General features: G+C 41.6%; 4 protein-coding genes and 3 non-coding genes across 9 annotated transcripts in view; 3 read left to right on the top strand and 4 right to left on the bottom strand.

Annotated features, from left to right (window-relative positions):
- LOC117145172 (angiomotin) overlaps positions 1 to 5,091 on the top strand; it is a 34,263-nt gene extending 29,172 nt beyond the window's left edge. The window contains exons 3-6 of the mRNA XM_033310721.1: positions 1,310 to 1,569; positions 2,003 to 2,201; positions 2,266 to 2,372; positions 2,431 to 5,091. Coding sequence (XP_033166612.1) covers positions 1,310 to 1,569; positions 2,003 to 2,201; positions 2,266 to 2,372; positions 2,431 to 2,562 — 698 coding nt within the window. The 3' untranslated portion in view covers positions 2,563 to 5,091. The remainder of the gene's footprint in view (positions 1 to 1,309; positions 1,570 to 2,002; positions 2,202 to 2,265; positions 2,373 to 2,430) is intronic.
- Positions 5,092 to 5,891: 800 nt separating this feature from the next.
- Positions 5,892 to 12,175, bottom strand: LOC117145210 (glutamate receptor ionotropic, kainate 3). 3 transcript variants are annotated; one of them, XM_033310778.1, is made up of 13 exons: positions 11,924 to 12,175; positions 11,554 to 11,717; positions 10,848 to 11,454; positions 10,509 to 10,666; positions 9,964 to 10,185; positions 9,692 to 9,898; positions 8,178 to 8,262; positions 7,746 to 8,022; positions 7,480 to 7,681; positions 7,203 to 7,425; positions 7,026 to 7,141; positions 6,546 to 6,692; positions 5,892 to 6,247 (listed from the first exon to the last, which is right to left on the bottom strand). In XM_033310778.1, the coding sequence occupies exons 1-13, from the start codon at positions 12,030 to 12,032 to the stop codon at positions 6,044 to 6,046; spliced, it is 2,721 nt and encodes a 906-aa protein (XP_033166669.1). In that variant the 5' UTR covers positions 12,033 to 12,175; the 3' UTR covers positions 5,892 to 6,043. The 3 variants fall into 3 exon arrangements, with proteins under 3 accessions (XP_033166669.1, XP_033166667.1, XP_033166666.1); XM_033310776.1 differs by lacking the exon at positions 6,546 to 6,692 and adding an exon at positions 6,818 to 6,967; XM_033310775.1 differs by having other exon boundaries at positions 6,156 to 6,247; positions 6,546 to 6,967.
- LOC117145211 (protein Turandot X) lies at positions 8,667 to 9,293 on the top strand. Its single transcript, XM_033310779.1, has one exon. The coding sequence runs from the start codon at positions 8,699 to 8,701 to the stop codon at positions 9,149 to 9,151; it is 453 nt and encodes a 150-aa protein (XP_033166670.1). The 5' UTR covers positions 8,667 to 8,698; the 3' UTR covers positions 9,152 to 9,293.
- Positions 12,176 to 17,025: 4,850 nt separating the features above from the next.
- LOC117145238 (BTB/POZ domain-containing protein KCTD12) lies at positions 17,026 to 19,860 on the top strand. Its single transcript, XM_033310814.1, has one exon. The coding sequence runs from the start codon at positions 17,190 to 17,192 to the stop codon at positions 17,874 to 17,876; it is 687 nt and encodes a 228-aa protein (XP_033166705.1). The 5' UTR covers positions 17,026 to 17,189; the 3' UTR covers positions 17,877 to 19,860.
- Positions 19,861 to 22,572: 2,712 nt separating this feature from the next.
- Positions 22,573 to 22,644, bottom strand: Trnat-cgu. Its single transcript has one exon. It is a non-coding gene; the product is annotated as a tRNA-Thr (tRNA).
- Positions 22,645 to 23,071: 427 nt separating this feature from the next.
- On the bottom strand, positions 23,072 to 23,143 carry Trnat-cgu. The gene has a single exon. It is a non-coding gene; the product is annotated as a tRNA-Thr (tRNA).
- Positions 23,144 to 23,552: 409 nt separating this feature from the next.
- Trnat-cgu lies at positions 23,553 to 23,624 on the bottom strand. The gene has a single exon. It is a non-coding gene; the product is annotated as a tRNA-Thr (tRNA).
- Positions 23,625 to 27,993: the final 4,369 nt, after the last annotated feature.

A 27,993-nucleotide genomic window follows, 5' to 3' on the forward strand; every position in this document is an offset into this window, starting at 1 on the left:
GAATCCACAGATGGCCGGGTTTCCAATTAGAATGTGCATCCAAATCCAGATGGATGCAATGCCGACTAATTCGCCGCGTTTCAAGTCACCACCAGAATCAGCCATCAACGAGCCCATTCTGGTGGCACGACCAAAACACAAATATGAATCGGGGTACTGAGATATGTCACGTTTTGCATGACTTTACGGACGCTGAAACGGACTGACAATGAATGATGAATGCTAATTGCCTTTTTCGCCAACTCAACGAAATGCTCATTAAACGGCTCTCAATTGAGGCTGGAGTTTTCCCATTCGTTGCCATAATGGACGTCGTGAAAATCTAGACCCATCGACCAATAAAAACCGAAATGCAAATGAATGTTAATGTTTCTTTTAATTTAAAATTTTGCAAGATGTTTTATGACGCCATTGGAACGCAACACATTTTTGAATTTTGTCGTTACTTGCAAATGTTTATTAAGCGCTACAACTTTTCGTTACTACAAAATCATAACTTTTAATTTTAAAATAATCAAGACTTTAATTAGTTCTTGTTCTGTCATACACAAACTCTACGTGGTTTAATAAAATACTATTTTATTGACTTCTTTCGTTAAAATATTATTATTTTAATTATTGGTTCTAATAATTTACGTATACATTATATATATTATATATACATATACATATTATATATTAAAAAAAAACAATTTTATTTACAAAATTGTACAGTTAAAGTAAATAAATCATATTTGAAATAATAATAATAAGAAAAGAAATTGAAACTAAAACGATTTCCAAAATACACCTTATAAAATTTTATACCTTGACTTGAAAAAAATTAACGAAACATCCGATTCTATTTGGTAAAAATGTTTTAAATTATCTGTAAATTATAAAAATTACATGAGTTCAAGGCCTCTGAAGAGAGACGCAAACAAATCGAACATAAGGCATACGTGTTCTGATAGTGGCCGTGGTGCTCCGGTTAGCGCGATCTGCTCTATACACCACCATAAAGTTTCGCGTCGTGGGTTCGATTCTCACCGAAGCCAAAGGGAAAAAGAAAAATTAAATTAGTGAAAAAAATCTATTTTTAATAAAATGTGGCGCGTACGATGCGATTTCATCATGGCATAATAGTTTGACTTTTCCATAGCCGAACAATTTCCGCATGAATCGCAGATTAATTAAGGGTTAATGCGCGTGTCTACTGAAATTCCGAATAATGAATGACAGTGTTTCGTGCAATTTCCGTACAATTAACTACTATTTTACTACATATTTTGTTTTATCACTTAATTTATACATTTTTTTCGCCATCCAGCAACCACAAACTTCGTGGGCAAGTTCACGCAGAGTGTGCGCCGAATCGTGCAGGATGTGAAGGACGAGGGGGCGCCCAGTGGAATGACGCGGGACGAGGTGATCGAGACGAACGAGCGCCTGCGATCCTTGCGCCTCCGCCTGGAGGAGTCCTACGAGACCGCCAAGAAAGCCCTGATCAACCTCATGAACAAGTACGGCGACTCGAAGAGCCAGCGCAACATCTTCCAGCGCTATCCCATGCTCAAACTGATGATTAAGGTCAGTAAAAAGGGTGTCTTGTGGAACAATCTCCGCATAATGTTGGGATTTTTGAATTAACTTTTGCAGATTAGGTACCATTTATTCAATTTTAACCGCACTGAAATTAAAACCGCTCTTTGATGAAGCGACATTGGTTCGCATTTACTGCTCATCAGTATATTAATTATTATAATATATTAATCAGTATATACTTAATATTAAGTATATAAATACTGCGGTTGATATTTTTCTGGAGAAGAACAATCTTTCTTTTGTACTGATATGAACCAGAGTTATTATATTTAAATTCAACGCGTACGGGAAATTCTTTAGCATGGGTTTTTTTTTGACATAGCTTGCTTATCAGCCGATTGCGAAATATGTATTCCATCAGACATAAATACCTCCGTTTAATCAGCTAATGATATAGATTTAATCTTATCGCCCACAGGAAGTCATTCGCCTGGAGACCCAGTACTGGACCCTGGTGGACATCCCGCGGCAGGAGAAGCAGGAGACGGTGCCCTCCTACGTGATGCGGGCCTGCTCGATCATGGAGAAGACCCAGAAGTCCGGCGAGGGAGTCAAGACCTCCGCCCGCCTGGCAGAGGAGGCGGCTGAGCGGCGGGAGCGGATGGAGCGATTGGAACGTAAGTGAAGTCAGACCTCTGTCCAATGAAAAGAGAAAACTCTTTAAGATAAATGCACTCGTAGATATGACAACTGCCCAAATCGAACACGAGAATACGCAGCTAATAAACGACTTGTATCGCTTGCTGAAAAAGTATCTGGGACTGCGACACCTCATCCGTGTGTTGAAGGTGAGTGGCGTCCGGTGGAAAGTTCACGTTTTATTCTAATCCGTATGTGAACACGCAGGAAGAGTACGGCAGCTCAAAGATGTATCCGATATTTCCACGCTACACAATGCTGAAGGACATGATAAAGGGCATCATGCACGATCCGGACTACATGGAGGTGTGCCACGAGACACTGGCCAACGCCAACTGAGCCGAGGGCACCGGAAATGGCAGGCGTCGCATGAGTGTCATTTGAGAGGGCCCAAAAACTAATAGCAATACCAATACAAGCAGCAGCATACACGGACGCAGAACCCAGGATTAGAGTCCTGCGAAATGTGTATGCACAAGTGCTGAATTCGCATGCGAATTTTCAAGAGATTCCGGAGTGATTTAGAGCTTTCCGAACAGCTTCTTCGTAACTCCTCCGCCAGTGGAGCGGGTTCCTCAAACCTCTTTCGGCCCTTCTTTTAGCCAACACTCAAAGGCAAGCCAAGACAAACTAATCAACTAACTAACCAACTACTAACTGAGCCCAGACCCCACCACCCACCACCAACTAAACAAGGAACTATTTACACTACATTATCAGATACAAACACTTCGGCACTGAAGTGCCAGCAAACAAACTAAAAGGCATTTATTTTAATGAACTTTTGAGATGAATACAGTGTTATACCTACAAAAATACAAAATACAAAACACAAGATATTTACTGATAAAATAGTGAACGAAGCGCTCAGAGACGATGAACCGAAATCAAATCGAGAATCAAACCAAACTCTTTGTAATTTGTATGTACCACTTACAACAACAAACTGAGCCTAGTATTATACACATAAATATAGAGCAATGAACATGGAATATACATATATATGTGAAGTAACCAAAGATACTCCAAAGCAGATGACTATTGACAAATTGATAACCGCTTGATTTGGCTTGACCTTGCCACCTCTTTGAGTTTGTTTTAGATAAAGTACTGGTCGATAGCTGTTAGCTGATTATATCATACTTATTAACAAAGTGTATCAAATTGTATTGAATAAACCCCACGCCTAGATGTATTTATTACCTACCTAGTTAGACAATATAAGGGAAATATTCCCATACCGGTGCGAGCAAATACTCCTAACACCTTTTAAGGAAACACCAAGCCCCATATCCTAGAACCTAACTGATTGTTGATTTTACCTTCGCCAGTAACTATTAGTGACTAACAAATGCTTTATGTGTGTATCGAAACGTTCAGCTTTAAGTTACCTGCAACGCGCAGACAAACCGAAATGCAAGTGTGTATTTCAAAAGTTCGGTTGAGATGTGTGCATCCCATGGATTCGTTGTTGTACAATGTACATGCATACCTTGTAGCTTTGTAATCCCCAAGCCCAAACACACATTGCAAACACTCGAGCACAAGAGACCAAAGGAAAACCTAGACGAGCTTACAACTTTTTACGAGAGCCAGACTCCCGCAAATGCCCTTTCCCTTTTTTCAGTTATTTTTGCATAGAAATCCCACTCAATTTATGGCTTTAAATTTGCGCCACTAATAGCCGGCGATTGAAACTGGCAGAAGTGAGATCCCCTCTTTACCACTAAAATCTCCACTGACACACCCACCGATACACAGTGCATATGCATACATACATATATCTGACATATCTGAGTATAAGCAAATCAGGAACAGATTCGAAAAGCCGCAGCTATCATGAAAGTGCAATTGAGTGCATAAATTACTCGAACAATTGTTTGCTGCCCATTATATGCTTCACAGCATCTGACTGCTGGTTAATTTACCCCCACCATTACCGCCCGATCGCCCCTAATGCATCCAATCGCTTTAAATATATATATGCATATAATTTAACTGCCTCTGCCTCTCCGAGCGTTTAGTGTGAAAAAATATTTGACAACGCTAGCCTTTCAATAACCACAAAAAACAGCTGCATGGGCAAAAAACATTTATGATAAATAAATAAAATAGATAATTAAATGTTGGAAAAATAGCAAATCAACTATGCAAATCCATACTATAGAGTGATTTAACAAATATCATTTATATGGTTAAGCCTAAGCGATGAGTTGTGTTGTTTACGTAGTTAAATGTTGAGCATTAAATTTGAATTTGAAAATTTGAAAAATGTTTGCCGCCATTTGCATAAGATGCGGGTATTAAATGAAATTAAAACACGCGGTATACCCATAATATGAGAACAAATAATATACAAGTATGCAATTATAGCGAAACTAATTAAAACTAAACTGTAATGATCAGGTATTAAAGTTATGAAGTTTAATCAAAATATATTAACAAATGTGTGCATGCGAGTGTGTGCGTGAATGTGGCCAATACAAACAAACTCATTGCAATATAGAGAATACGGAATAAAACAGTTGGGCAAATATTGCTGCATACCTAAGAAGGCAAACTTAAATACTATAGTTATATACGGCAATGGTATTCGTATTATTATACAACTTATACACGATAAACAACATATACCCGTGTACCCCACTTATACATACATACAGACCCTCATGAGGAACATGGCCGGTCGGTAGGTACTCTTCCTATAAGCCCAAACTTCGTACAATTTTACCTTTTCAACGTCTCAGTGTCTAACAAAAAGCATTAAATGTATTTCCGCAAGGGAGTTACCAATATATTGCATGTATCAGTAAAAATATGTGTCAAGACACTCGATAATATGAGGAAATCGATAAATATATTGATATGCAAACGGATATAAATGGTTGTTTTATTTCTGAAATAAGTGTATGCCGCCAAATTAAGATAAACAAAGCAAGAGCTGTAGTAGCAGCTATATTTGATATACTTGCTTAAATTAAAAAGATCTCGAATAACTCACAAATCTTGAAGATTTCTCAAATCAAACTTATTTATCAGTTCGTTAGTTTCATTTCATTAAATAACTGTAGCTGAGTGTTTAGTACGAGTAGAATTATTTGAGTTTTTTACACGTTCCTTACATATTATTTAGCGACCTCTGCATCTGACTTATAGAACCTAATACACCATATTTTACGTTGTAAGCCGTTGGAAATCCACATCGTAAGAGCTTTAAAGCTGCGCTGAACAGTGCTGACATTTGAACTTTATACTAGGCGTTTGTTAACTTTTTACAATATCGCAGGTCGGAGCAACTTATTTTCGACATGTTTACAACCATAAATATGTAGAGTACACTTCATACAGAGGAGCATTAAAATAAATGATTTGCATTTAGCATTGGTTCAAAATTGATATCGATTCCAAGAAATCAGCTTAATATGTCATTAGATATTTTGTGTCTTACAGCTTTTCTTATATTATATTATACTTCTAGTCTTCATGACAGTCGCCTGGACAAGTCGGAGGGACACAAGGAGCCCAAGTTTGCCACGTCCACATTTTTGAAAAATGTCTTGATTTGTGTTGCTTTTTTGTTTGTCTTGCAAATTAAAATCCGAATACCAAAAACACTTTTGCCACGCCACTGCCTACACCATCAAAACAATTTTTACATTTTTGTCATTTTATTTCTCAATATCTAACGATATTTCGCTTTCGCATTTCCACTAGTTGAGTAACGGGTATCTGATAGTCGACGAACTCGACTATAGCATTCTCTCTTGTTTTATTTTAAATTTCCGTACATGGGATTTCACTGTGTAAGCAAGCGATAAATTTACTTTTTATCATGGTTATGCTTGCCAGATGCGTCAGCTTCCGAGGTATCCTCAGGCAATGAATCCACTGACATGGAAGAGCCCTTAGACTTCGAGCTGGCATTCGATCGCGAAGAGTTTTTCGGATATTTCACCGCTTTGGTATTGCCGGAGCATTGTAAAATGAAGCGGATCTCGTCCAGAAGTTCCGTCTTGAAGCTCACCTGCCGATGTGAAAGCGTTGATGTTAAGTAAACTCTTTACTGACGGCAGGGCGAAAGTAGCATGCGGATGAAATCTATTATAAAGCATTCATGAACAAGGCATTGTAGTAGACAACATAACGAGATTAGGAAAATTGAAATATTAAGGACGACACAAATGAAAAGGTGGCGAATGTATTTATGGCTCCGAGCTGTCGTTCTGGGAAGCTGATGAAACGAATCCGTTAGGGCGACCTTTTCTCCGCCACTTTTAGTCACGAAACATTGGAATATATTTATAGGTCTCCATCCGCGTTACCTTGTTCTCCCGCGCTCTCAAGTAGACGCTCACCACGCAGTTGACCAGGCCATAAATACTACCAAAACAGCTGCCCACAAACATGACGAGGTAGACGCCGCCCAAATTGGCAAATCCCAGCGAGGAGGCATCCGAGTCTGGGGCTTCCTGTGGGTTTTTCGGAGGATGTCGGAGATGTAAAAGTTTTCAAGTGTGTGTGCAATAAAGGCAGGCCAGCTAATCGGATCGTGAGGCGGGGTATTCTCGAAGCTGGAATATATCCTGGCGGATACCTGGTTCTCATCGCTGCGCTCCTTAACGCCCAGCACCATCTCGAGCAGGGAAACAAAGATGCCAAAGAAGGAGCCGACTCCCATCACCAGGAAAACACCGCCCAGGTTACTAATCTCCAGGGCCACGGCGCCAGAGTCCTCGTCCGAGTCCTGCACACACCCACACATGCACGAGCTGCCAGAGATTGAGATTAGGCTGGTCACTTACCGAACAAGCTCCCCCGCCGCGCTTCTCCTGCCACCACTTGGTCTTCATCTTGGTCAGCAGTCCCTGCTCCTGCATCTCGAGAACAGCCTGGCTCAACGTGTCCCTGTACGGCCAGTCTGAAAAGACAGATCCTGGTCAGGATTCGGTCCGATATCACCTATACTCTCAGCTATCTACTCTTTCGCATGGCTATCCCGTATCCCTTCTCGTCCAGCAATGCTCCCACCTGAGTGAGCGTGCATCGGCGCTCTGTGATATACTCAATGGTGGTCGACTCCATGAGAAAGGCGTAGTTGGAGTTCTCCACGCGATCAACTCCCTCCTGGTTGGTGTTGGTCATGTACTGGGGATTATCCCTCATGAACTCGTACATCCGCTGGTAGGTGGGATAGTTTGATTCCTGAAAGAACAGTTGGGATATGAGATGAAGACTGTCATAGATAACATTGCTTACCTTAAAGAAGTTAAAGGTAGCTCCCCCAATTTTGGCCCCGTAGTTTACACCGCCCTTGTTCTTCGATAAGTCGTCCGCATCATTAATGGGCGTTACCAAAGACTCGACAGTGAGGAATGCCGCCAGATTAGCAGTGTAAGAGGAGACCAGAATCAATGTGAAGAACCACCAGGAAGCGGCCACGGCCCGAGTGGAGTAAGCCCTTAAACAAAATATAACCTTTAGCTCACTACCTATAATATAATCCATATACAAATATGTCTTACTTGGGAGCCAGTTCAGATCCCTGCTGAAGTAGAGCACCTATGGAGAACCACAGACAGTTGGCGAAACTAAACTGGTTCTCCAATTCCGTTGGCTCCTCAATGCAGGGGTACGGATTATCCCACTCCGCCGGAGATAGCCTTCCCAGCACGAACATGCTAATGGATACGCCCATGTAGGCCAGACCCAGCCAGAGCCAGACCTCTCCTGAAAACGGGGACATGAAGGAGAACAGCTTCGGTGGCTCCTTCATCGGCTTGCGAAAGAGGATGCCGATTCCTGGAATTGTTTCGTGATTTTAATCAAATAGTGATCAAAATTGCTAATGCTTTCCGCAAACTATTATAAGTGAATTAATATTTCAAATATTTGTTTATATTAATATATATTGTATTGAGCACTTTGATTGCAGAATGAAATATATGCGATCTTACCCAGACTCATAAAGGGTATGGTGAAGTCGACGCCACTCTCTCGTTCCGATGTCATGGTCAGATCCGTAATGCCCATGTCAGCGCGCTAATTAAATATGAAAGATTATTGTTTGGCCTCTGTGTATCCACGAGCTCATGAATTTATTAATAGAAATGTAAATGCATATGTAAATATTGCGCATACGCCCGGTTGGGCATTGTAATTGGGCTATGTTTAAAATATGGATTTTAATTTGCCAAGCGCGCAAATTCATTGAAGAAAAGTCTAATTACTATAAAATATTAAATTTAATTGCACGCCAACGTGCAATTCGGTTCATTATCTTTAGCTAATTTAGCATTTAACTAGCAATGAGCTGATAAATGTTCTAAGAAATTCTAATTAAATGAGTTTCAATTATCAGGAATTGTTTGCCGTTTACAAATAGACTCAGGTTAGATTCTTGGAGTGATTAGATTGGTTTCCTATAAATGACACTTCCCGTGAAATCAACTGTCAGTTTCCGACATCCAATTGAGCTATGGGGCTTTATATTGGCAGCTTGCTAATATGCGTGTTCTTAGGCATAGTTCCTTTCGCAACTGCTAACACAAACAGATCAGGTTATGAGGAACAAAGGAATTATTTGCTTAACATCTTTCACAATCCACTTGTGAATGACTCCATTAAGGAAAAAAATATTCCGGAGCTAATCGCTTTTTATCAACGATATCCTACAGACATTCCTCTATCTGATGCAGACAGGCAACAATTTGAAAGGTTTATTCATGACTACAGAGAATACCGGGAAGTTTTGGTTGATGGTGTACCACCTCAAGGAGGATCATTTGGAAACATATTCGGACACTTCCTAGGCAGAGTCGGAACCCGGTATATTTCGTCTCTGTTTAATAAGAAAAGGGAGGAAGGGCAATCCAACCATGCCAACAGTCCCACTACATCGCCTTCAAGGATTCAAAAGATGACTAAGTAATCGAGACCTATAACCAATCTTGCCTTTTGTACTTTCATGCAAGTTTGGAATCAGATGTAATTTGTTTATTGTTTGAAAAACTATAAAAACCGATCTATAAATAAACTAATCAATACCACTCATGTGGTTATAGCATTCTGAACATTTCGACTGAGAAAAGCTTATTTGGTTGCTTAACATCTTGCTAAATTACACATAAATTCATCATTTAATAAAGGTTGCTAATAAGCGGAACTAATATACCTATCGTGCTGCCCAAATGCGAAGAATACAATGTCGGAATATCAGATTAATCGCTTAACTATAAACCGTATTAATTTGAGGCAATTGAGGCCACAGGCACTCTGAAATAGTCTACCATTTATGACGGCATTAACGCTTACGTTAACGATGATGGCAGCATTTATGGCTATTCAATGCAAATCAATAACCACGCAGGACGAGCATGGGATAAGCTAACTGATTTAAATGGCCGCAGAGCAACGGATGCGGACTAGATTTATGTGCCTCCAGGACTTCACGACCTTCGCCAGAACTCACACTGTCAATTATCTCACGCAACATGCCATTCCATTCGCCTGTTTTGGGATCGATTCCACCATACTTGTTGTCCTCCTGGAGGCGCCACGTGTAGGAGAATCCCAGCTTCTTGGACAGCTCGTCAATTAGCTCGATGCCGAAGCCCTCAAACTGATCGTTGCCATCCAGCTTCTCGGAGGTCTCCTTTAGCATGCCATAGGGTTCACTCTGCAATATCGAAGGAAAGTCAAGGTCAGCTAGGTCCTAGACTCTTACCCAGACCCACTACTCACAATGGCCGTGATGACGACGAAGCTTTTGTTCACCAGCGAACGCATATCCGGCTCCAAGGAGTGCGCCGGGGCAGGGCGATTCTCTTGGAAGCCATCCTCGCCGCTCCATTGCCCGATTTTCTGCATCCCCGAAACGGCCAGCTCGATGACTTCCAGCTCGAAATCCGTGCGGAGTCCCTCGTAGTCAAACCGAATGGGTCCCGTGAGACCATTCAGCGTTAGCTGCGGACCGAGACTCGTTGCATGAGTTATTCAGAATCAGAAAGTTTTTCGTACAGAGGAAAAAATGTACAGCAGAAATAGAAAGCAAAAAAAGAGTCATGTGTATGAAAGATAAGTTCAAAATGTATAAGACACTGGTAGTATGTTAACTCTCTTTAATATCTTAATAAAAACCTGGTTCTAAAACTTATTAAATTGTGTTAAATGTACACAACCAACTTAGGAATCTTATTTGGAAGTGAGTCAAATAAAAAAGTTCATATATGTATCATTATTGTGGATTGTTATGCCACTTTAAGTAGCCCACCGTGCCCCAAACTCACCGACTTCATGTAGTTGACGAGAGTGTAGCCCTTGTCCCAGGCACTGTCATCGTTACAACTGAGGGCCACGGGCCGGAAGTTCACATGCTTGTAGGTCTCGGCCAGAAGCTGGACGCCATCGTAGACCAGGGCCATGCTGTTGGTCAGGGGGCAGGACACTGTGGAGGAGAGGTCAAAAGGGCTAACGTCATTTATCATTTTCAGCAGCGTTGGGGGCCATGAATGTGCAATTCAATTATTTAAATTCAGCCAAGCGAATGGATTTCGGATTTGCATAAATTGTCTAGATCCCACCGGCACGACACTTTCAGGTGGGGCTGTCATTCCATTTTGATTTACCGTTCTGGAAGGGTTCCTCGCTCTCGTAGAGCGCCTTGGCCACCTCCTGCACCTGTTCGCTATCCGGAGAGACGAGGCGCAGACCCGTGATGTTGGTTCCGGCGTGTTGGTACGGCTCCAGGTCCATGGTGTGCCAGTCCAGGTTGCCGATAATATAGCGGTAATCGCTGGTCACCAGACCCACCTGCTGGGCTTGCTTAAAGAACTCTGGCAGAGTGGCCATGGATCCGACAACCACGAACGAGAAATCATCCGCATTGCGTATACGCCGCAGTACATTCCGGTAGTTCCCGTTCAGATCCAGCTCATAGCGACGGACCGTGACCGTGGGACCAGCGGTGCCGTACATCTGCAGCAGCTCGCGCACGGTGGGCAAGTACTCGCCCGACTCGTAGATGATGGTGAAGCTCTCCCAGCCCAGGGCCACCACCATGTCCCGCAGGGCCACGCCCAGCGTGGCTGGATGTGGGTGCAGATTGATGGTCGGCAGCTGGGCCCCAAAGTCCCAGCGCGTGTCCAGAAAGGGCAGCTCCTTGGCGTCGCAGATGCTCATCGCGTGACGGGCGGCCAGATTCGAGGTGGGTCCGAAAACTGCCACCAGATTTTGCTGTGCGTGAGTGGCAAATAATGATTTTAATAAACGCTTATCCCTAGGCACTGCTTAGGCAAGTATTTTTAGTATTGAACTATGAGCTACGAACTATACCCTTAGCATTTTGCAGAGCTTCTTGGAGGTCTCGAAGGAGTTTCCCGGCTCAATGGAGACGGACACGCCGTGCAGCTGCAGATCTTCATTCTCCTCATTCGCCTTGCTGATGGCCAGATGGAAGATCTTCTCGAGATCCGGATCGGTGTTCTCGTAGACGAGACCTGCAATCGAAAGGTATTTCCGAGAGAGTGACACTAGTTTTCGCTCTTTGTTTTGCTTAGCGGGTTCTGTTTATATTTTTATTTCGCGAATTCGCCGACGCCATCGGCCAACGGTGCGTATGCGGCATAAAAATACATGACACATTTGCATGCTGCGCTGCAAATTCCTGCTTATGTAACTCAAGCGAAAAGTGCGCCTTACTCACCCACATTCGTTCTCTCTCCTCGGCAACCGGGAAATGCCAATAGCAAGCTCGTTAGGATGAAGCCAAGTGGAAAACTCGCTTCTGTTGAAATCATTTTCACGAACCACATCGCTCAAAGGGCTTTTACCGCGAATCGTAATCAAAAATTCGCATAAATATTTTCTGCGGTTGACGCGCAATGAATTCCGCAATTATTTCCAATTAATTGCGCGATTGTTCGTCGAACTAAATTTGCACATTTCTGCAGGCTGTCCGCCGCCACCGGGAATGCAAATAAAAATGGCTAAGAGCACAAAAATACGGCCAACAGCAGCAATCTGCTGTTGATGCTGCAGCAGCTGATAAATTCGCCTCGAGTATTTTTAACCACTCTTGGGTTTTTGTGAATGAAAGTGTTAGGCTGCCGGAAAATGTTTCTCCCCAAATTTCTCTAATTAAATCTCACTAGACCTCCAATGGAGAAGTAGCTGCGAGGCACTGGGTGACGAATTAATTAGATAAACTTCACCTATTTGGAACCAATTCAACCCTGAAACGGATACCGTACAAAATGCCGGACTGAGCTGAAACTTGAAAATAAATCCGCTGCAGTAACAAAACGTGCACAGCATACAATTCAACGGCTAATGGAACCAAAGATTCGGACCCTGAATGCCAGATATCCAAGTGAATTTGGAAAGAACAGAAATAAACAAGGCGAAAACGAAAATAGCCAAGTGCAGGGGTTGGCCAAGAGATTGAAAACAGCTTTCCACCGAAATTGTTGTGGCTCCACGGACGTGCAACAAGCATCGATAAGTGCAGAAAAGAAATAAATGGATAGTAAGGGTCTGTCCCAATGGCTGTAAACAAATTCATTGCATTTCACTTGGATAGTTGGGTGGTGGGTACTAGGGTGCCAAGCCATTCCATCTGGCCAGGGACGTGCGACCCACTTGTGGATTTTTGAAGGCCCAGCACGATTTATGGACCAGGCTTTGAATAATCCATTTAGAGCATGCAAAGCAGGGTAACTGGGCCCGTGGTCCCAAGCATCTCTTATTTTTAATAATGATGCTGAGGCTGAAATGTAAAATATTACTACAGAAAAGCTGTTCTTGCATACACTGGCAGCCATGCCGGAAGGTTTTTGTGCTCCCCACTTTCGGGCATGTCCTTCACACACACAATGCCGTCAAAAGGACGAAGGCCGGACGAACGCTGTTAAAGGGGCGTGGTCGGGCATGTTCGCCAGCAGCAAACTGTTGCTGTCAGCAGTGAATAAAATCAACGTCTCCGTCAGCAGCAGGCACCTGTCGTGACTGCCGCCCAGGATGCACTTATCCCCGAGCTGCACATTTAAAATTAACAACCTTTAGTCCTGTCTGCACGTTCCTGGAAGTCCCCGATCGCTTAACAAATCAAACTTTAACAAGAAGTTTTTTGTTTTTTACTTATCAAATTTAAAAATTGTTAAATATATTTCCTTATTTTAAGGCCTGGATTTTTTAATGAAATTCTTTTTAGTGGAGACAGGAAATTTCATCGGCGGTCAAAGACTGTATTATTATTATATTATTGTTCATCTTTTCAATATCAAAAGTCAAAGAGATAAATCGATATATTTTTGCCCCTGGAATTAAATAAGATAGTTTCCTATAAATCATATGAGTTTTGAATTTAATAACCAATAATTTATTACTTGTTTTTTAGGGTATCTTAAAGGGCAATGTTACCGCCCACATTTCTCTGCTGCTTGTATTTTGCCACTCGCATGGTGTTAAATTGCCCAGCAGCGAAGCGCGTGCATTTGCATTTACATAACCGTGTGCCGGCGTCAATGTATCTTGAGGATACGCATTCTGGCACTCACCGCGTGCCTGGGCGTGCATTTTAAGCTAGGAATGGAAAACTGCTGGCATTATGCACACGAACACCAGGACCCATATCCACGGGCTTACTAAGCAACACGGACACTGCTTGCATTTGCATAAGTGCCCGGGTTGAGTTCTCTAGTGGCAATTAGTGTGAGTCTTCAGTAAATCCATTCCATGTACGTACGTACGTATCCAATCTTTAAAACAAAGTGGATCGATCATGTTTCAAAGAATTGAAAACGTCTTAAATGTTATAATATTTTGTGTCAGATATTTAGATGTTAAGTCTTATGGAAACATATCTATCTGCCTAGTTCACCACATATTAACTTTGTTAGGTCCTCAGTAATAAAATGAAACATCAAAACAATATTAAATGTGGATATCTATCAAAGTTCCTAAGCTGATTTATTTTAATTCTTAGTGTTTGCCACTTAGGTAATCTAATCCTAACCATTAAATCGTTTTATTATTATATGTTCATACAAATGCATATATTTCAGTGATTGGAATTAGTTTATTTACAATTCACAAACGCTGATAATTTCATATTTATTTTCATGATTATTACCGTTTATTTGCTCTTTAATTAACAAATTATCTGATTTTGTTGAAATTCATTCCTTTGCCTTAATTTACAACAAATGCTTTATTTTCCATCCACAAAAGCTGATAATAGCAATGGAATTAGATCTCCTTGATGCATCAAATTATGGCCTTTTTCCCAATACGATTATCGGCTCTAACTCTTCTTTTTCGAATTGACTGGGGGGTGAATGATTTTGACTGCTGTTGATTGGAGCTTATTGCTGATTCCACATCATTTGTTGTGCATTCTGGGGCATGCCAATTTTGTTTGGTCTGTCAATGTGCCAGAGTGGCAAATATATCCCGGGAAATCAAATGCACAATTGCACTGGAAACTTGATTGACGCAAGAAAGCCTTGGAGTGCCACAGTTTATTTTGGGAACCTAAAATGGTGACGACAAGGTTACAAAACAAGGTCGTTGAGTGTGCGCCTCAAAAAGGACAATGGCTGAGGGCTTTTTTTCAGGCCTTATCGCCTAGGTCGCTAACCCAACACCTAACCCATTAGAAACCATTTTGTCGCCCTGCGGAACTGACAGCCCGAAAGGTAAACAGGCAAACAAACCAGAAATAGCATGCAAACTGCTACGGCTAAGTGAGGGGCGACAATTTGGCGCGTTGTCAAAACAAAGTGCTCCAGCACACACACATAGATACACTTAGTCGCACACAGATACAAAACGGCAAACGGTACGGCTGTGAGTATGTACGAGTATGAGCCAGCGAAGGCAGCCAGACAAAATCAATTTGAATCGCGCCAGTCAGCCAGACAAACAAGGAGCATTCACGGCTTGGACAGAAACGAAACGGAAGCGCGCAATCCTCAAGAGAGTAAAGCCATCGCCTCACTCACGTTCAGAGTGGCACAAGCTCTCACACACACACACACACACACACACACAGATGCAGGCAGCGCGTAATGGCGCGTAAAGTGTTGCGCCATCTTAATGCGTGCCCAAAACCGCAATTCATGGCCGCAGATTCTTTGAAGGGGAGGCAAAAAGGCGGACGGCTGATAAGAAGCAGCAGCATTAGCCGGATAGTGAGAGGGGAATATGTATTCGGACGGCGGAGGGAGTGAGAGCGAGAAACGTCCGCCGCAACCGGAAGCGGAAATGAGCGGAGTAAGCAAGCTAACGGCGGCAAACCGAAGGGGTTCACGGCGGGTTGAACGTTCTAAAAGCCATTTCCAGACTCACATCAGTGCTTTCATTGCAATTAGCCGGAAGCACCGGGAAAAACTTTTATTTAATTAATTCTTAGTTGTTTTTCTTGAAAAATATCATAAGCTACACCGTTACTTAAAGTTTTTCTAAAGTCCAAGTTGATTACTTCTTTTGAAATTATTTTACTGTTTTTTTCTTCGTAAAAACTTTGTAAATAATTTGATTTTTACCGCAGACTCTCAGCATATTAGATATGATAATAAACAAGCAGATATGTTTTTAATGCAGGTTTTCAGTTTACGAGATATTAAAATTAAATTAAGCACCTAAAAATAAATTTTGCACCTAAAATGATAACGATATTTATGGAAGGTAGACTGGGTACTAAGTTATCCTATTGGTGCACATAGTTTTAAAACTAAAAATGCCAGAATGCATAAATAAGCTTAAGCTAGTTTTGTTATAACCCATGTCTGTGTGTACCTCCAGCCGAATCCTCTCGGTCGAATCAGAGGGCTATCGCAGTTGGGGGTGCACATGTACTCTTGTAGGTGGAGTAGGCCAGAGACTGCGTATTCGTTACGGCCCGCTGTTGTTGATTCAATTGCAGCGAGTGGCACGCATGTCCTGGCAAACAAAGGACATTTCGTGGAATGTTAACAGCAAACAGGTGAGCTGCTAACAGGCCACCAAGCAGTCTGGCGCTGATGTGGCCCAAACCGAGGGCAGAGTGGCCCATTTGGCACGAGGCCAAAACTGGCTGGCTGGCTGGCTGGCCAAGGCAGCCCAACCAGTTGCATGGCCTGCTGTGGCATGTTAATGTCAGTGTCACGGTGTCAAATTGTCAGCGGCCTGTTGCCACTCGGGGCAGCCCTTCTCTTCCCTTCCCTGCCCTTCCTTCCGCCAGCACACACATACATTGTGAAAAAATCAGCCAGGATAGTTGGCATGCCGAGGCACAAAAGTATGTGCGACGCCTTAAAGTATGCCATGTGCCATAATTTGCTATGACATGGCAGCGAACTTTGCCCCAAATAGGGGAACCCACCTTACGCCAGCTGAATGCTAATGCTAAATCGTCTTTTCAAACGCACAATTTAGGCAGCAGCATCGCTGGCATTAAGCAACAGAGTAATCCAGCATATTGGCCATTAAGTATACGCACTGCGGACCCTCGTCAAATTAATAACATGCGGGCGGCAAAAGTCGGCGGGCAACCCTTCGAGCGGCTATATACATATGCCAGAAGTATCCGTGCACATTTTAGAAATTTAACCACTTGTTAAACAATAATATCCAATATCAAAACACGGCCAGCGAGTGCGCAGGCCAGAGAATGAGACTGAGAGTGGCACACTTCCCCAGAGGAGTCCAGAGAGAAATCTCTCCTCTTCCCCAATGCATACACACAAATGTACACCAACGAGCGAGTGAAAAGCGTTCTGGTTTTGGCCAGGCCAGAAGCCCCGTCAGTTCGACCCGAGACCTGAACGAGTGCGGACGCGTTTGGCGGACAGAAAACAAAAGGAAAGCAACAGCAGCCAGTACCACAAAAGCTGTAAACAAACCCATATAGGGGCCCACGTTCGCGAGTGTCCATATGTGTGATTAGTTTCGTTGGATATAACCAATCCGATCCTTAAACGGCATCCATCATGCCCGAAATCATCGAGCTGAACGTCGGCGGCGTGAGCTACACGACCACACTGGCCACACTGCAGCAGGATAAGAGCACGCTGCTGGCGGAGCTCTTCGGCGAGGGCCGCGATTCGCTGCCCAAGGACAGCAAGGGTCGCTACTTCCTGGACCGCGACGGCGTCCTCTTCCGCTACATCCTGGACTTCCTGCGCGACAAGGCGCTGCACCTTCCCGAAGGATTCCGCGAACGACAGCGGCTGCTGCGGGAGGCGGAACACTTCAAGCTGACCGCCATGCTCGAGTGCATCCGCAACGAGCGGGACGCACGACCGCCTGGATGCATCACCATCGGCTACCGTGGCAGCTTCCAGTTCGGTAAGGACGGACTGGCCGACGTCAAGTTCCGGAAGCTGTCGCGCATCCTGGTCTGCGGCCGTGTGGCCCAGTGCCGTGAGGTGTTCGGCGACACGCTGAACGAGTCGCGGGATCCGGATCATGGCGGCACGGATCGGTACACCTCGCGGTTCTTCCTGAAGCACTGCTACATCGAGCAGGCTTTCGACAATCTGCACGACCACGGATACCGCATGGCCGGAAGTTGCGGATCCGGAACCGCCGGCTCGGCAGCGGAACCCAAGCCGGGCGTGGACACTGAGGAAAACCGCTGGAACCACTACAATGAGTTCGTCTTCATCCGGGACTAGGAAGCTAATGGAGCCACTCCAGAACACCCCACACAATCCAGTTCTGTAACGTTATTTTTTCTTTGTGCGTGATTTGTTTTGGAATTAGCCTTCGGATAGCCAGACCCATCATAGGGACAAGGATCAGGATGAGGGCGCACAGATTTCAATGGCTTTAGTTTGAACCCACCTCTTGATATACAAATGGGAACATTTCGAATGTACAATTGAACTAACAATCCACACTTAAGTCTAGAAAATTATTGACACACATAGATAACTAAATGCTAGACGTGTTTCCATATATTGCCTTGATTATTTCTACCTTGCTTACGCGTTCATCTTAAATCAGGGTGGGCCCCATTAAATTCTGCGCCAGACTCTTTGATGAATGAAAAGCGATTCGGATTTACTGGCTGACAAGAAGTGAAAACAATTCGGCAAGTGGAGATAACAAAGCAAAGCGAACATTTTATTAGCCCCAACTTTTGTTGATCCAGTGCAGTATAAACAAGATGAGAAGAAAACATTAAACAGATCCGCATCAAGGAAACAAACTCAAACGAGAAAGGAACTTACCACATGGATAACGTTGTAATTGTGGTCAATCAATCACACTAAAATCACATACTGAACAATTTGAAATACGGGTTACTTTTTGAAACAAACTAACGAAATATTGTAGCAACAGATACCACAAGCAACCAAACTGAAACCCAAGCAAATGGTAAATATAAAGTTTTATTAGTCTAATAAAAGTCGAAACTTGAACTAAAGAATATACAAATAGCAAAATAGGACAACGGCGAACAACATGTGGCCCCGAAAAAAAACGTTGATTCAAGCCCCAAAGCAGCCTGCAATCCATAAAACTCAAAAACGAATCGATACTAGAAGTACATTTACTAACAAACCAAACAACGGCTGTCATAAGATACGCCCCTTTTGCCATAACTCTTAAATCGTTTCCGATTCCAAGAAATGCCACCGGATTCGCATGGCAACACTTGGCCGGCAACTTGGGGTCCTGCATCAACAATTGGAAGCGATTTAATAGTGAATTTTAAAAAAACATCTGAGCCCCAATAGCACTTTCATCCACCGGATTTCATGGCCAATCCAACACCCATCATTTGTCCAAGCCAAATGAGAAGAGTTATTCGATTATAAATTATTAGTGAACTGCAATGAGAAATGCCAAATACAAAATACCAAAACGGTCACAAGGACTTCCAGAATTACGATGGGAATACGACACATACGAAACTAAATTTGCTGAACTTTAGAAAGGCTCTGTTATTATTATTATTGATTTTATCAACATTGTGTTTTTGGGAGCGAATCCATGAAAATGTTTTTTCGCTGACATATCTCGCATCGCAGTTTCGACATTTCCGCAGGTTTGTTGCGTCATGAAATTTCACTTGAAATTTATGGATCGAAGCGCTTGGGCGGAAATCTGAATGGAAATGCCGATGCGCAACATTGAAATAAAACACTCATGAAATTTACGAACAAATTGTAAAAAACAATAAATTCTATAAATCGTGTGTAATGAGGCTAGCAGCATACAAACATACATATGTAATCATCAGCAATAGTGTGCATTGAAAACTATTAAGCCCCATTACGAGTATATACTGACCCTGACTCGATGTGAGTTGACGGCTCTTACGCAGATAATATGAATCGATATATATACAAATATCTATATATACCTAATTATATATTAAAAAAATTGTCGATATTGAAAGTATCTTATAAATGTTTAGTATTATATGTAATTGAATCCAGATTGAGCGGCAATGGCAAGGCGACCGATATGTACTGTATCATTAATTAAATTAAACTGAAACTAATTCACATTAACTAAAACGAAATGTAAAATGTACTTAGAGAAGCGCGAAGTAAAACTGCTAAAATAGCCAATCAATGTGCGACTAAGCAAGCATATGTATGTAAAGAGGTATAACTTGCGAAAAGCGAAAAGCAAACAATAAATTAAAGAAACCATAAACAAAAGGATACTTTTCTTTGGGGTGAAGGTGGTTTTTATCACATACACATGTATATTGGGGGCTTAAGTCTGTTCTGTTGCTTATTCTCAGCTAATTAATTGGTGGTGGTGGCCTACAAAATTTGTGCTGCATTATTAAATTCCATGAATAAATTGCGAGGCAGCCAAATGCGCTGACATTGATAGCGACATATAAAATTTATGAACAGCCAGCTTCCAACTTGCGATAGCTCATTAAAATTGACAGCTAAACAAATAAAACCGAAATGCAAAAACACAATCATAAAGGAATCAAATATACATTGAAAACAAAACAAACAACCCAGTCCTCCAAAATAGGAGGACAAACAATGCCAAACAGAACTTTTGCGGGCAAAAACATCAGCGCAAACATCAGCCTCAAAAAGTGGGCTCAAACAAAAGTCTATATAAATAGCTGAAAGTCGGGAGATGAATGAAGGCGACCATTAAAGCGGCAGCAACAATTCCTCATTTGTTTAAATTCAAAGCAGGCAACAGTAATTTTACTGGCCTGAAAGGTCCTGGCACAAGAAACAAAAACCAAAACGGGGGCTCTGAGAAATGGTGAAATTAAAAGGGAAAATACTTTCCTCCTTTCTGCAATTTCCCCCTTTGTCCCCGTGTGCCTGTGTGTGTGTGTGCTGAAGTGTGTGCTTCGGGAGCAGAAAGGTATACCAATAAAGACGGCACGAAAGTTGGCGCCAATCGGAAGTGCACTGCCTAAATGCGGACCCCGAATGCGGACTGAAGATCCACGATGAGCTGCTGTGCCACCTGCATACTAAACATTACCCAGGACTTCTTTTTGCCCCCGCTGTATGGGAGTGTGTATGTGTGGGTGTCTGGGTGGGAAGGATGTGGAAAGGACGTGGGGCAGACTGTTATTGACTGTGCGAACTCAAGATGTACACAATATGCAAATTGCGGGTCCAGAATGAGGTAAAATATCAGGCAGCTCCACGCTGAATTTTGGTATCTGCTGTGCGCATATAAATTACAGAGCAAATACTTGGCCTTGCTTACTCCTAAATACACTTTGAGAAATATCTAATAAATACACATACATAAATGGATAAATACCAGAATCGAGTCATTCAACGTAGAACACAATTTTCATCGAATCTAGCATACCCTTTACTCACTCAATATTTTCATACATATATACATCATATGGTTTAAAAGTATGTATAATAGGTATGAACATTAAAAAAAAGGATAGATCTATCCGGAAAAAGGACAAAATGGCAGCACTGCCACAGATAGCAGAGAAGCCAACGGATGTGTTGTCAATTTCTGAGCCTGGCAAATGAAATGATGCCTTTTTGTCTCTTACGGTAAATTACCTTGATTTGATTTGGCCGTAGCCAAGTTGTCTCGTTGATTAACATTTTCGCTGTTCTCAGCCGGTGGCAGCAACAAAGGCGGGCACCCTGTCATCTTCAATTAGTCCCCCGAAACGAGGAAGGAAAGCGGTCCCACGACCATCCTTTCTCCGCTGGAGGCGTTACAACAAAAGTGTCATCTGCGTGCTTTATTTATTCATAAATATAAATTTAGCATAGGTCGCGACGAGATTACTTAAAGCTGTCCTCAATAAAGCAGAATCCTTCAAGGAGTGCCAAAGTTTGGAGCTTTTTAGGCTTATCGTCCTTCGTGACTGCCATTATTGCCAAGCCAAATGGAAAGTGCGGCGTACCTTGACGCCAAATTTACACATTAATTACCAATGCACAGGTTGTGAAAACGTGAGTTTTGTACCCTTCAATAAAGTTTTAAGCAGGTTAAAAGGGCGTGACATCCATTTGTTACCAAGATGATTCCTACAAAATGTTTTCCTTTAAATAAGTAAAATTGGAAGAATTAATTGCAATATTTTGCAGTTTAACCATAAAATGCCAAATATATTACTATAATAATAAAATCCGTCACGCTCACTTCAGATAAATTCATTAAGCAAAGCATTGTTTGCTTATTCCATTAAGAGACTCATCTGTTATATTAATGACTAAAGATAAACTTATTTCATAGGCTCAGAGTAAGCTGTTCATAATTAGTGGAGACTATTAAATCATTTTATTGATTGAGTGCGTAATGATTAACTATATTATGATTGGAACCCTTATCATGATAGATAAGCGTGCTTATGGCCAAGAGATGTGTGTATTGGCAGCCAACTTAGCAATTTGCTGAATTTTATGTTTATTTCCGCATTTAATGTCGTTGCTAACATATCCCGAATATCGCTCAAACACAAACAAACAAGTACATAAGCTTAGTAGGTGTATATGTCTGTGCAATCGTATGTAATCATTGCACGTCCGCATATGCTTCCCAGCAAAGCCTCCCACGCAGATATGTACATACATACGTACATGGCCATAATGACCGCATCATTCACCATACAGGCTCCGAAACCCTATTTACAACTCGTATTGCCGTTAGTTTTAAAGGCCCACTCGTGCGTGTGAACAGCGCAATGTGTGTGTTAGTACGGCAGTCGTAAAATAACACGTGCCTCTAATGCCTCTGACGCAAATTTTTCATGTATGAACCAAGAGAAAGGCTGACAACTATGAAGTAAACATAAATGAACATTTCAGTTTATGTACAAATTAGAAAGAGTGCATAATACTGAATATGGCTTAAAAAAAAAAAACTAAAAGATATACTTATTAAGGCTGCCTCCTGTGAGGGTTGAACTCACGGCCTTTGGTTTACGAGACCAACGCTCTACCACTGAGCTAAAGAGGCTACATTGAGAGCGCCGCCAAATGACTTATACAAGCTAACGCCCAACTGAGAGTGGCGCAACATTTGATAACGCAAACAGGAGAGAAAGAGAAGGCATGAGGGTTGTTAGAATTATTAGCAAGAAGATCAAGACACATTTTCTATTCTGTTCAAGAGAGTATATTCCTCAAGAAATAACATCTACCAGTATTATTATTTCGCACGTTTACTTTATTTTACACTAATGTTTTATTGCAAATTTAACGATTTGTAGGGTATGTTGGCACAGATGAACATAAGGAAAGTTAGTCTTCGAATAATGTTTACAAGCGAATAAGTCTAGTAAGAAGATATACATACATGCGTATTTTTTTATGATAGCTTCAATCAAATGTGAACTGTTTTACAAAAAGTGTAATACAGGGCAAAAAAAATAGTGTTCTGAATCTGCCTCCTGTGAGGGTTGAACTCACGGCCTTTGGTTTACGAGACCAACGCTCTACCACTGAGCTAAAGAGGCCATGGGGTGATCGCTGCCAAATACGCTATCGGAAATAACACTGTGAGTTTTGCAAAGAGAGTGAGAATAAAAGCGGTTAGAATTATGAGCAGCTGACCAGGATCGTCTTTTTCATATTGTTTAATAGATTGAATTTAACTCATATATCGCTTACTTTTTTTTACAGAAAGCGATCGTTACGGTGAAAAAATGTAAAAAGAATTATATACAACTTTAGCTTATTGGATATAGGATATACTCTCTTACCATTTTTCAAATATAAGTCTAGCTTAAACGAAGTTACAAGGCCCATTTGTAACTTTAGAACTGAAGCTAGAAGGCCCCTTCGTATCTTTAAAACTAGCACAAATAATTATATTTAACATTCGATTTAGACGTTACTATTACTGTAAAAAAGAATTTTTCTAATTGCCTCCTGTGAGGGTTGAACTCACGGCCTTTGGTTTACGAGACCAACGCTCTACCACTGAGCTAAAGAGGCTACGTTCTTGCCGCTGCCAAAAGGTACATTCGAAATCAACGCTGACAAAAACGAGAGGGAGCGGTAGAACAGAGAGGATGCGCACGCGCAATTAGAACATACTGAATTGTAAAATACTATGAATCTAAATTATATATTCATAAAAAATATAATATAATACATATGTATGTAGTTTAACAAAATAATAGAATTTTCTTTTGCAAATAATTACTTAATTGCTTGGATGTTATCTGCTTGGTATGTTAAGATAAGATACGCCTCTAATTAGCTGACTATAATTGTTTTCAGCAAACGCACATATAAGGGCTATTAACTAATAGGCCACCTATTTTCTAATTGCAATATGCATTAGACAGTTAATATGTGACCATCCATCATGATGCCCGACCGACCACCACACGCTGTTTCTGTTTGCAGTGTCTCCTGGTGTTGACCAAGGCTCACAGTAACATCACTCATTGTCAGAAGGACATACATACATTCTGCATTATGTGTGTGCCACAAAGCGGAAATGCTTTGTGGCAGTTCCAAATGAAAGTATTTCCCTTTTTGCGGGCCCCAACATAAATTCAAATTTATCCCGACCTCAGTGGACAAACTACAAGCCATTTTCTGTCGACCGGCCTTGGCTTTGTTTCAACTTGAGCAGCCAATGACAAATTCACTTGTCACACAACACAATTGCGGTGAGTGATGGCGCCTCAGTGGATGGGATAGCAGTGAAGAACGCTATCCAACAGATGTCTGCGATATGCGAGTGACAATTCTATTAGTAACAAATTGAACAGGCCAAGCCACAGGCACAAACAAGACGGAAGAACAAAATTCGTGTAAGAAAGCATTGTATTTTATTCTGTTCCAACCCATTTTTGAAAACGATCTTCTTAAAAAAAACTACTATCTCTTTTATTATAATGTCGTATATTAAATAAAAGTAATATATATATTATATACCTGCACTAAATTTGCTTACTGAGTATTATGTCTCAAATAAATAATGCATACACAATATAAGGAAGGTATTTTTTGTAGTGTAAGTCAGAACTTGGGCAAGGTCAAAACAAGTGGCAGTGGGGCACGCAAACGAGCCATAAACACCCGGCATAACTAGAGGCCATAAAGAAGGGGTCCTGAAACACCATGTCGGTGTATAACCATCCTGGGCGTATACAATGATAAAATCGGAATATGGTACAGGTAATTCTCGGCCGGGGAACAATATATCACAGTGTCGATAAGGGCAGTTCCCTTTACGCGTTGGTTGATAAAAACTATTTACTTCATTTATTTTCGACTAGCTATAAGTCATGGTCTTTAACCCGCATAAACTTCCCTTGGAGGCTACCCTACCCTCGCTGGCTAAGTGATTTACGCAACGGCTTTGGACAAATTAATTGCCCCTAATCAAGTGATTTGAATTTTCCATGCAAGCTTCTAGTAAAAGGGGTACCCGTGTTCTCCCTCAACTTCCCATTAGGAAGCAGCATAAAACAATTTATGGTATTTTATAGCAACACTAATTGCACGCAAGTGCGAGCCTGATTAATTGCTGTCAAAACGGAAATTAGGAAGAGGACTGCCACATGTTTATTGATTTTCAGATCGTCCAAACAGACTTAAGTGTATACATCTGTGATGAAGCTAAGCAGAAGCGGGCAGAATTTATTACCAAATTCACAGCCAAAAACAGGCGAAAATTAAGGAAAATGGCCCGAGAAGCACGCCCAAAATCGTTGGGCCAAGAAGCTAATTTATCGCAAGCTGCCCAACGAGTTGTGACCTTTGGCATATGCTTTAAGAAATAACCCACCGCTACCGCACCCCCAACTACTATTGGGTGAAATGTTCAGATGGCTGTGGGTTTGCATCTTCATTTCGGGCTTGATTTTTTGAGATCTGGCCAAACTGTCGAAATTCCTCAAGCGGCAATACCCATTCCTGATTAAAATATTTGCGGTTTGTGAGCCAGTTACGATTGGTTAGGCAGGGTGTACGGCAAGGTCCTTGAATCAGTCAAGAGTTCGGCTTAATTTGGGGCCACCTTTACTATTTCTAAATCCCTATTAAATGCTTTAACTTCCAGATGGTTAAATTCAAATTAAACGCCTTTCAACAGCTAATATAATTTGGTAATGTATATTTATTTATGGCTGGCCGTTAATCCAATTGCTAAAATAATCAAAAGTCATCTGAAACAAATTAAACGCCCTCTCCGCAGGATGTCCCTGAAAAGAGATAGCATTACGGGCCAGAGCGGGATGGCCAGCTCACTTAATGAGGCACGAAAAACAATTTTACAAAAGCTGCGGAAACTGGACGAGCCAAATTACCATAAAGAATGCATGAAATTTGCAATTAATAGAGCAGACACTAGGGGCAAAGGAGGCGTAATTAATTGAAGTAAAAATAAACAAGAAGCGGAAATAAAACTGAGAGGCAGTGGTCTGTGTTTTTGCCCTTGTGGTTCCTCTTCTGGTTGTGTCATTGGATCTGGCTCTAGATCTATATTTTCACCCAAAGTGCCAATCGCAGAACAAAGTCGCCTGCCACTCAGTCAGTCAGCTAGTCAATCAGTCAGCACGCTCTCCACATTCACACATATTTGAATAATGAAATTACCTGCGATGCTTTCAGTAGTTCTTGTCTTTTGTGTGGCGGAATAAAAATGAACAAAAAGCGCAAAACAAGCGACCAAAACACCAACACAGGACTTGAAGCGGCCGGCAGGACATGGTCGGTGTGTTATGGACGCGCCACAGGACCCACACTATCATCCACATCCACACACCACCACACATCCCTCAGCCATTGTGGTTTTGCTTTGTGCCATCGAATAGCAATGGCTTTGTGCCTGTGTCAGTGAGTGTGCGATGATGTAGGTGTGTGTGCGGCACTTGTAACATTTTAGATTTTCAATGGATTACGGAACAAAGGGATGCTATGCTTCTCGCCAGCTCAATCTACAAACTAATTTCCTTTGATATACAGCTTTCATTTTTATCCTTCAAAAATGTCGAAAAGTCGGCAAAACATATACATATAAATATAAATATAAATTGGCGTGACAAATTATAAAAAATGTCAAAATAACGTCTTTGTGGGGTTGATTGTGTCTATATTTTAAAGTACTAACATAAGTTAAGTCAACTTAATATGTTGTTATATGTTGATAATGAATGCTTTTATATCGTCAAGTGCATATTAAAATATCGCCACTAAATGTGGCTGTTTTATGCATAATAAGAGGTTGTTTCTTAATAAAAGTTTATAAGAATGTTATGTTTATGAATGACCTTAATCATTTTTCCACCCAACGCTTAACTCTGAGCTAAGAACGTAATTTCACTATATTTCCTTCAAAACTGTAATGGGTTTCATGGAAAATGCTGGCATGCGTAGAAATCCGAGCGGAAGGCTACATCTACCATGATAATGATGACGAGGTTAAGGCCAACATTTGCCATCCTACAGCAGCAGCAGTCGGGAAATTGCTACGCATACTGGCAGCGAACATAAATATTGGCAATAATGCTGAGGACCGTGCCAGGTCATATCGCCCGGCATTGTTATAACTAACCGAGCACACAGGACATGGACACAGAGTGCAGACCCACAGCCGCTGGCGATTCCCTGAGACGTCTCTGCTGCCGTTCTAATAAATTCGATTAGTTTCTCGTTCACGAGCACACACTCACGTATCGGACGTGAATTATTGATTCGTCCTTCGGCTCTCATAGCTTCATTAATAATTTCTCGATGGCATTTAAAAGAGGAGAAACTTTGCGACTGAAACAAGAGCCGCGGGCGGAAATTTTAATGAAAAAACCAAAGCGTAATCGACTTTAAGCCCGGCAAAATGCCATCGACAGCAGAGTTTTTGTTCCTTGGTTGGCAAAAGAATGAAATTCAATTGGAATAAATGGCAAGCGACAATGCGAAAAAACTTCAAAAAGGCTGCAGCTTTTCCATACAAATAAAAGTAAGTAACAACAAAAATCGCAGTCTTTAACGAACGTGGAGAAAAACCGCCGGTCTAAATAAAATGGCTGTCAGGGGAAACGGAAGCGGAAATCAGTCGCATTTAAATTTGTCGAAAAGGAAAGAAGAGAAAACCAGAAAGGCAGCTGGCATTGTCAAGCCGAAGCTCATAAGTCCTTGCAGTAAATATTTATTTAAAAAAGCTGTTGTGGTTCGAATAAGAACACTATATGATCAAAGAAACAATTAACCTTTGATATCTTTGCTAATATTGTCAATTCATATTTTGCAGTTTCCTTTGGCAGCTTGTGATATAGATGTCCAATTTTGTTTAAGTTAAAACTGAAATTTTAAGTTGCCAAAGAAGAATAAATTATTGAAAACAACGCAG

This window comes from Drosophila mauritiana, chromosome 3R (genome assembly GCF_004382145.1).
Source record: "Drosophila mauritiana strain mau12 chromosome 3R, ASM438214v1, whole genome shotgun sequence".
NCBI lineage: Eukaryota > Metazoa > Arthropoda > Insecta > Diptera > Drosophilidae > Drosophila > Drosophila mauritiana.

What these genes read in the sequence shown, in the direction of transcription:
- LOC117145211 (XM_033310779.1), top strand. Translation starts at nt 8,699, where the DNA reads ATGGGGCTTTATATTGGCAGCTTGCTAATATGCGTGTTCTTAGGCATA.
- LOC117145210 (XM_033310775.1), bottom strand. Translation starts at nt 12,032, where the DNA reads ATGTGGTTCGTGAAAATGATTTCAACAGAAGCGAGTTTTCCACTTGGC. An exon ending in CGAGGAACCCTTCCAGAACG is followed by an intron (nt 10,667 to 10,847) that starts GTAAATCAAAAT and finishes TCTCCTCCACAG; the next exon opens with TGTCCTGCCCCCTGACCAAC. An exon ending in TCGTCAACTACATGAAGTCG is followed by an intron (nt 10,186 to 10,508) that starts GTGAGTTTGGGG and finishes CTCGGTCCGCAG; the next exon opens with CTAACGCTGAATGGTCTCAC.
- LOC117145238 (XM_033310814.1), top strand. Translation starts at nt 17,190, where the DNA reads ATGCCCGAAATCATCGAGCTGAACGTCGGCGGCGTGAGCTACACGACC.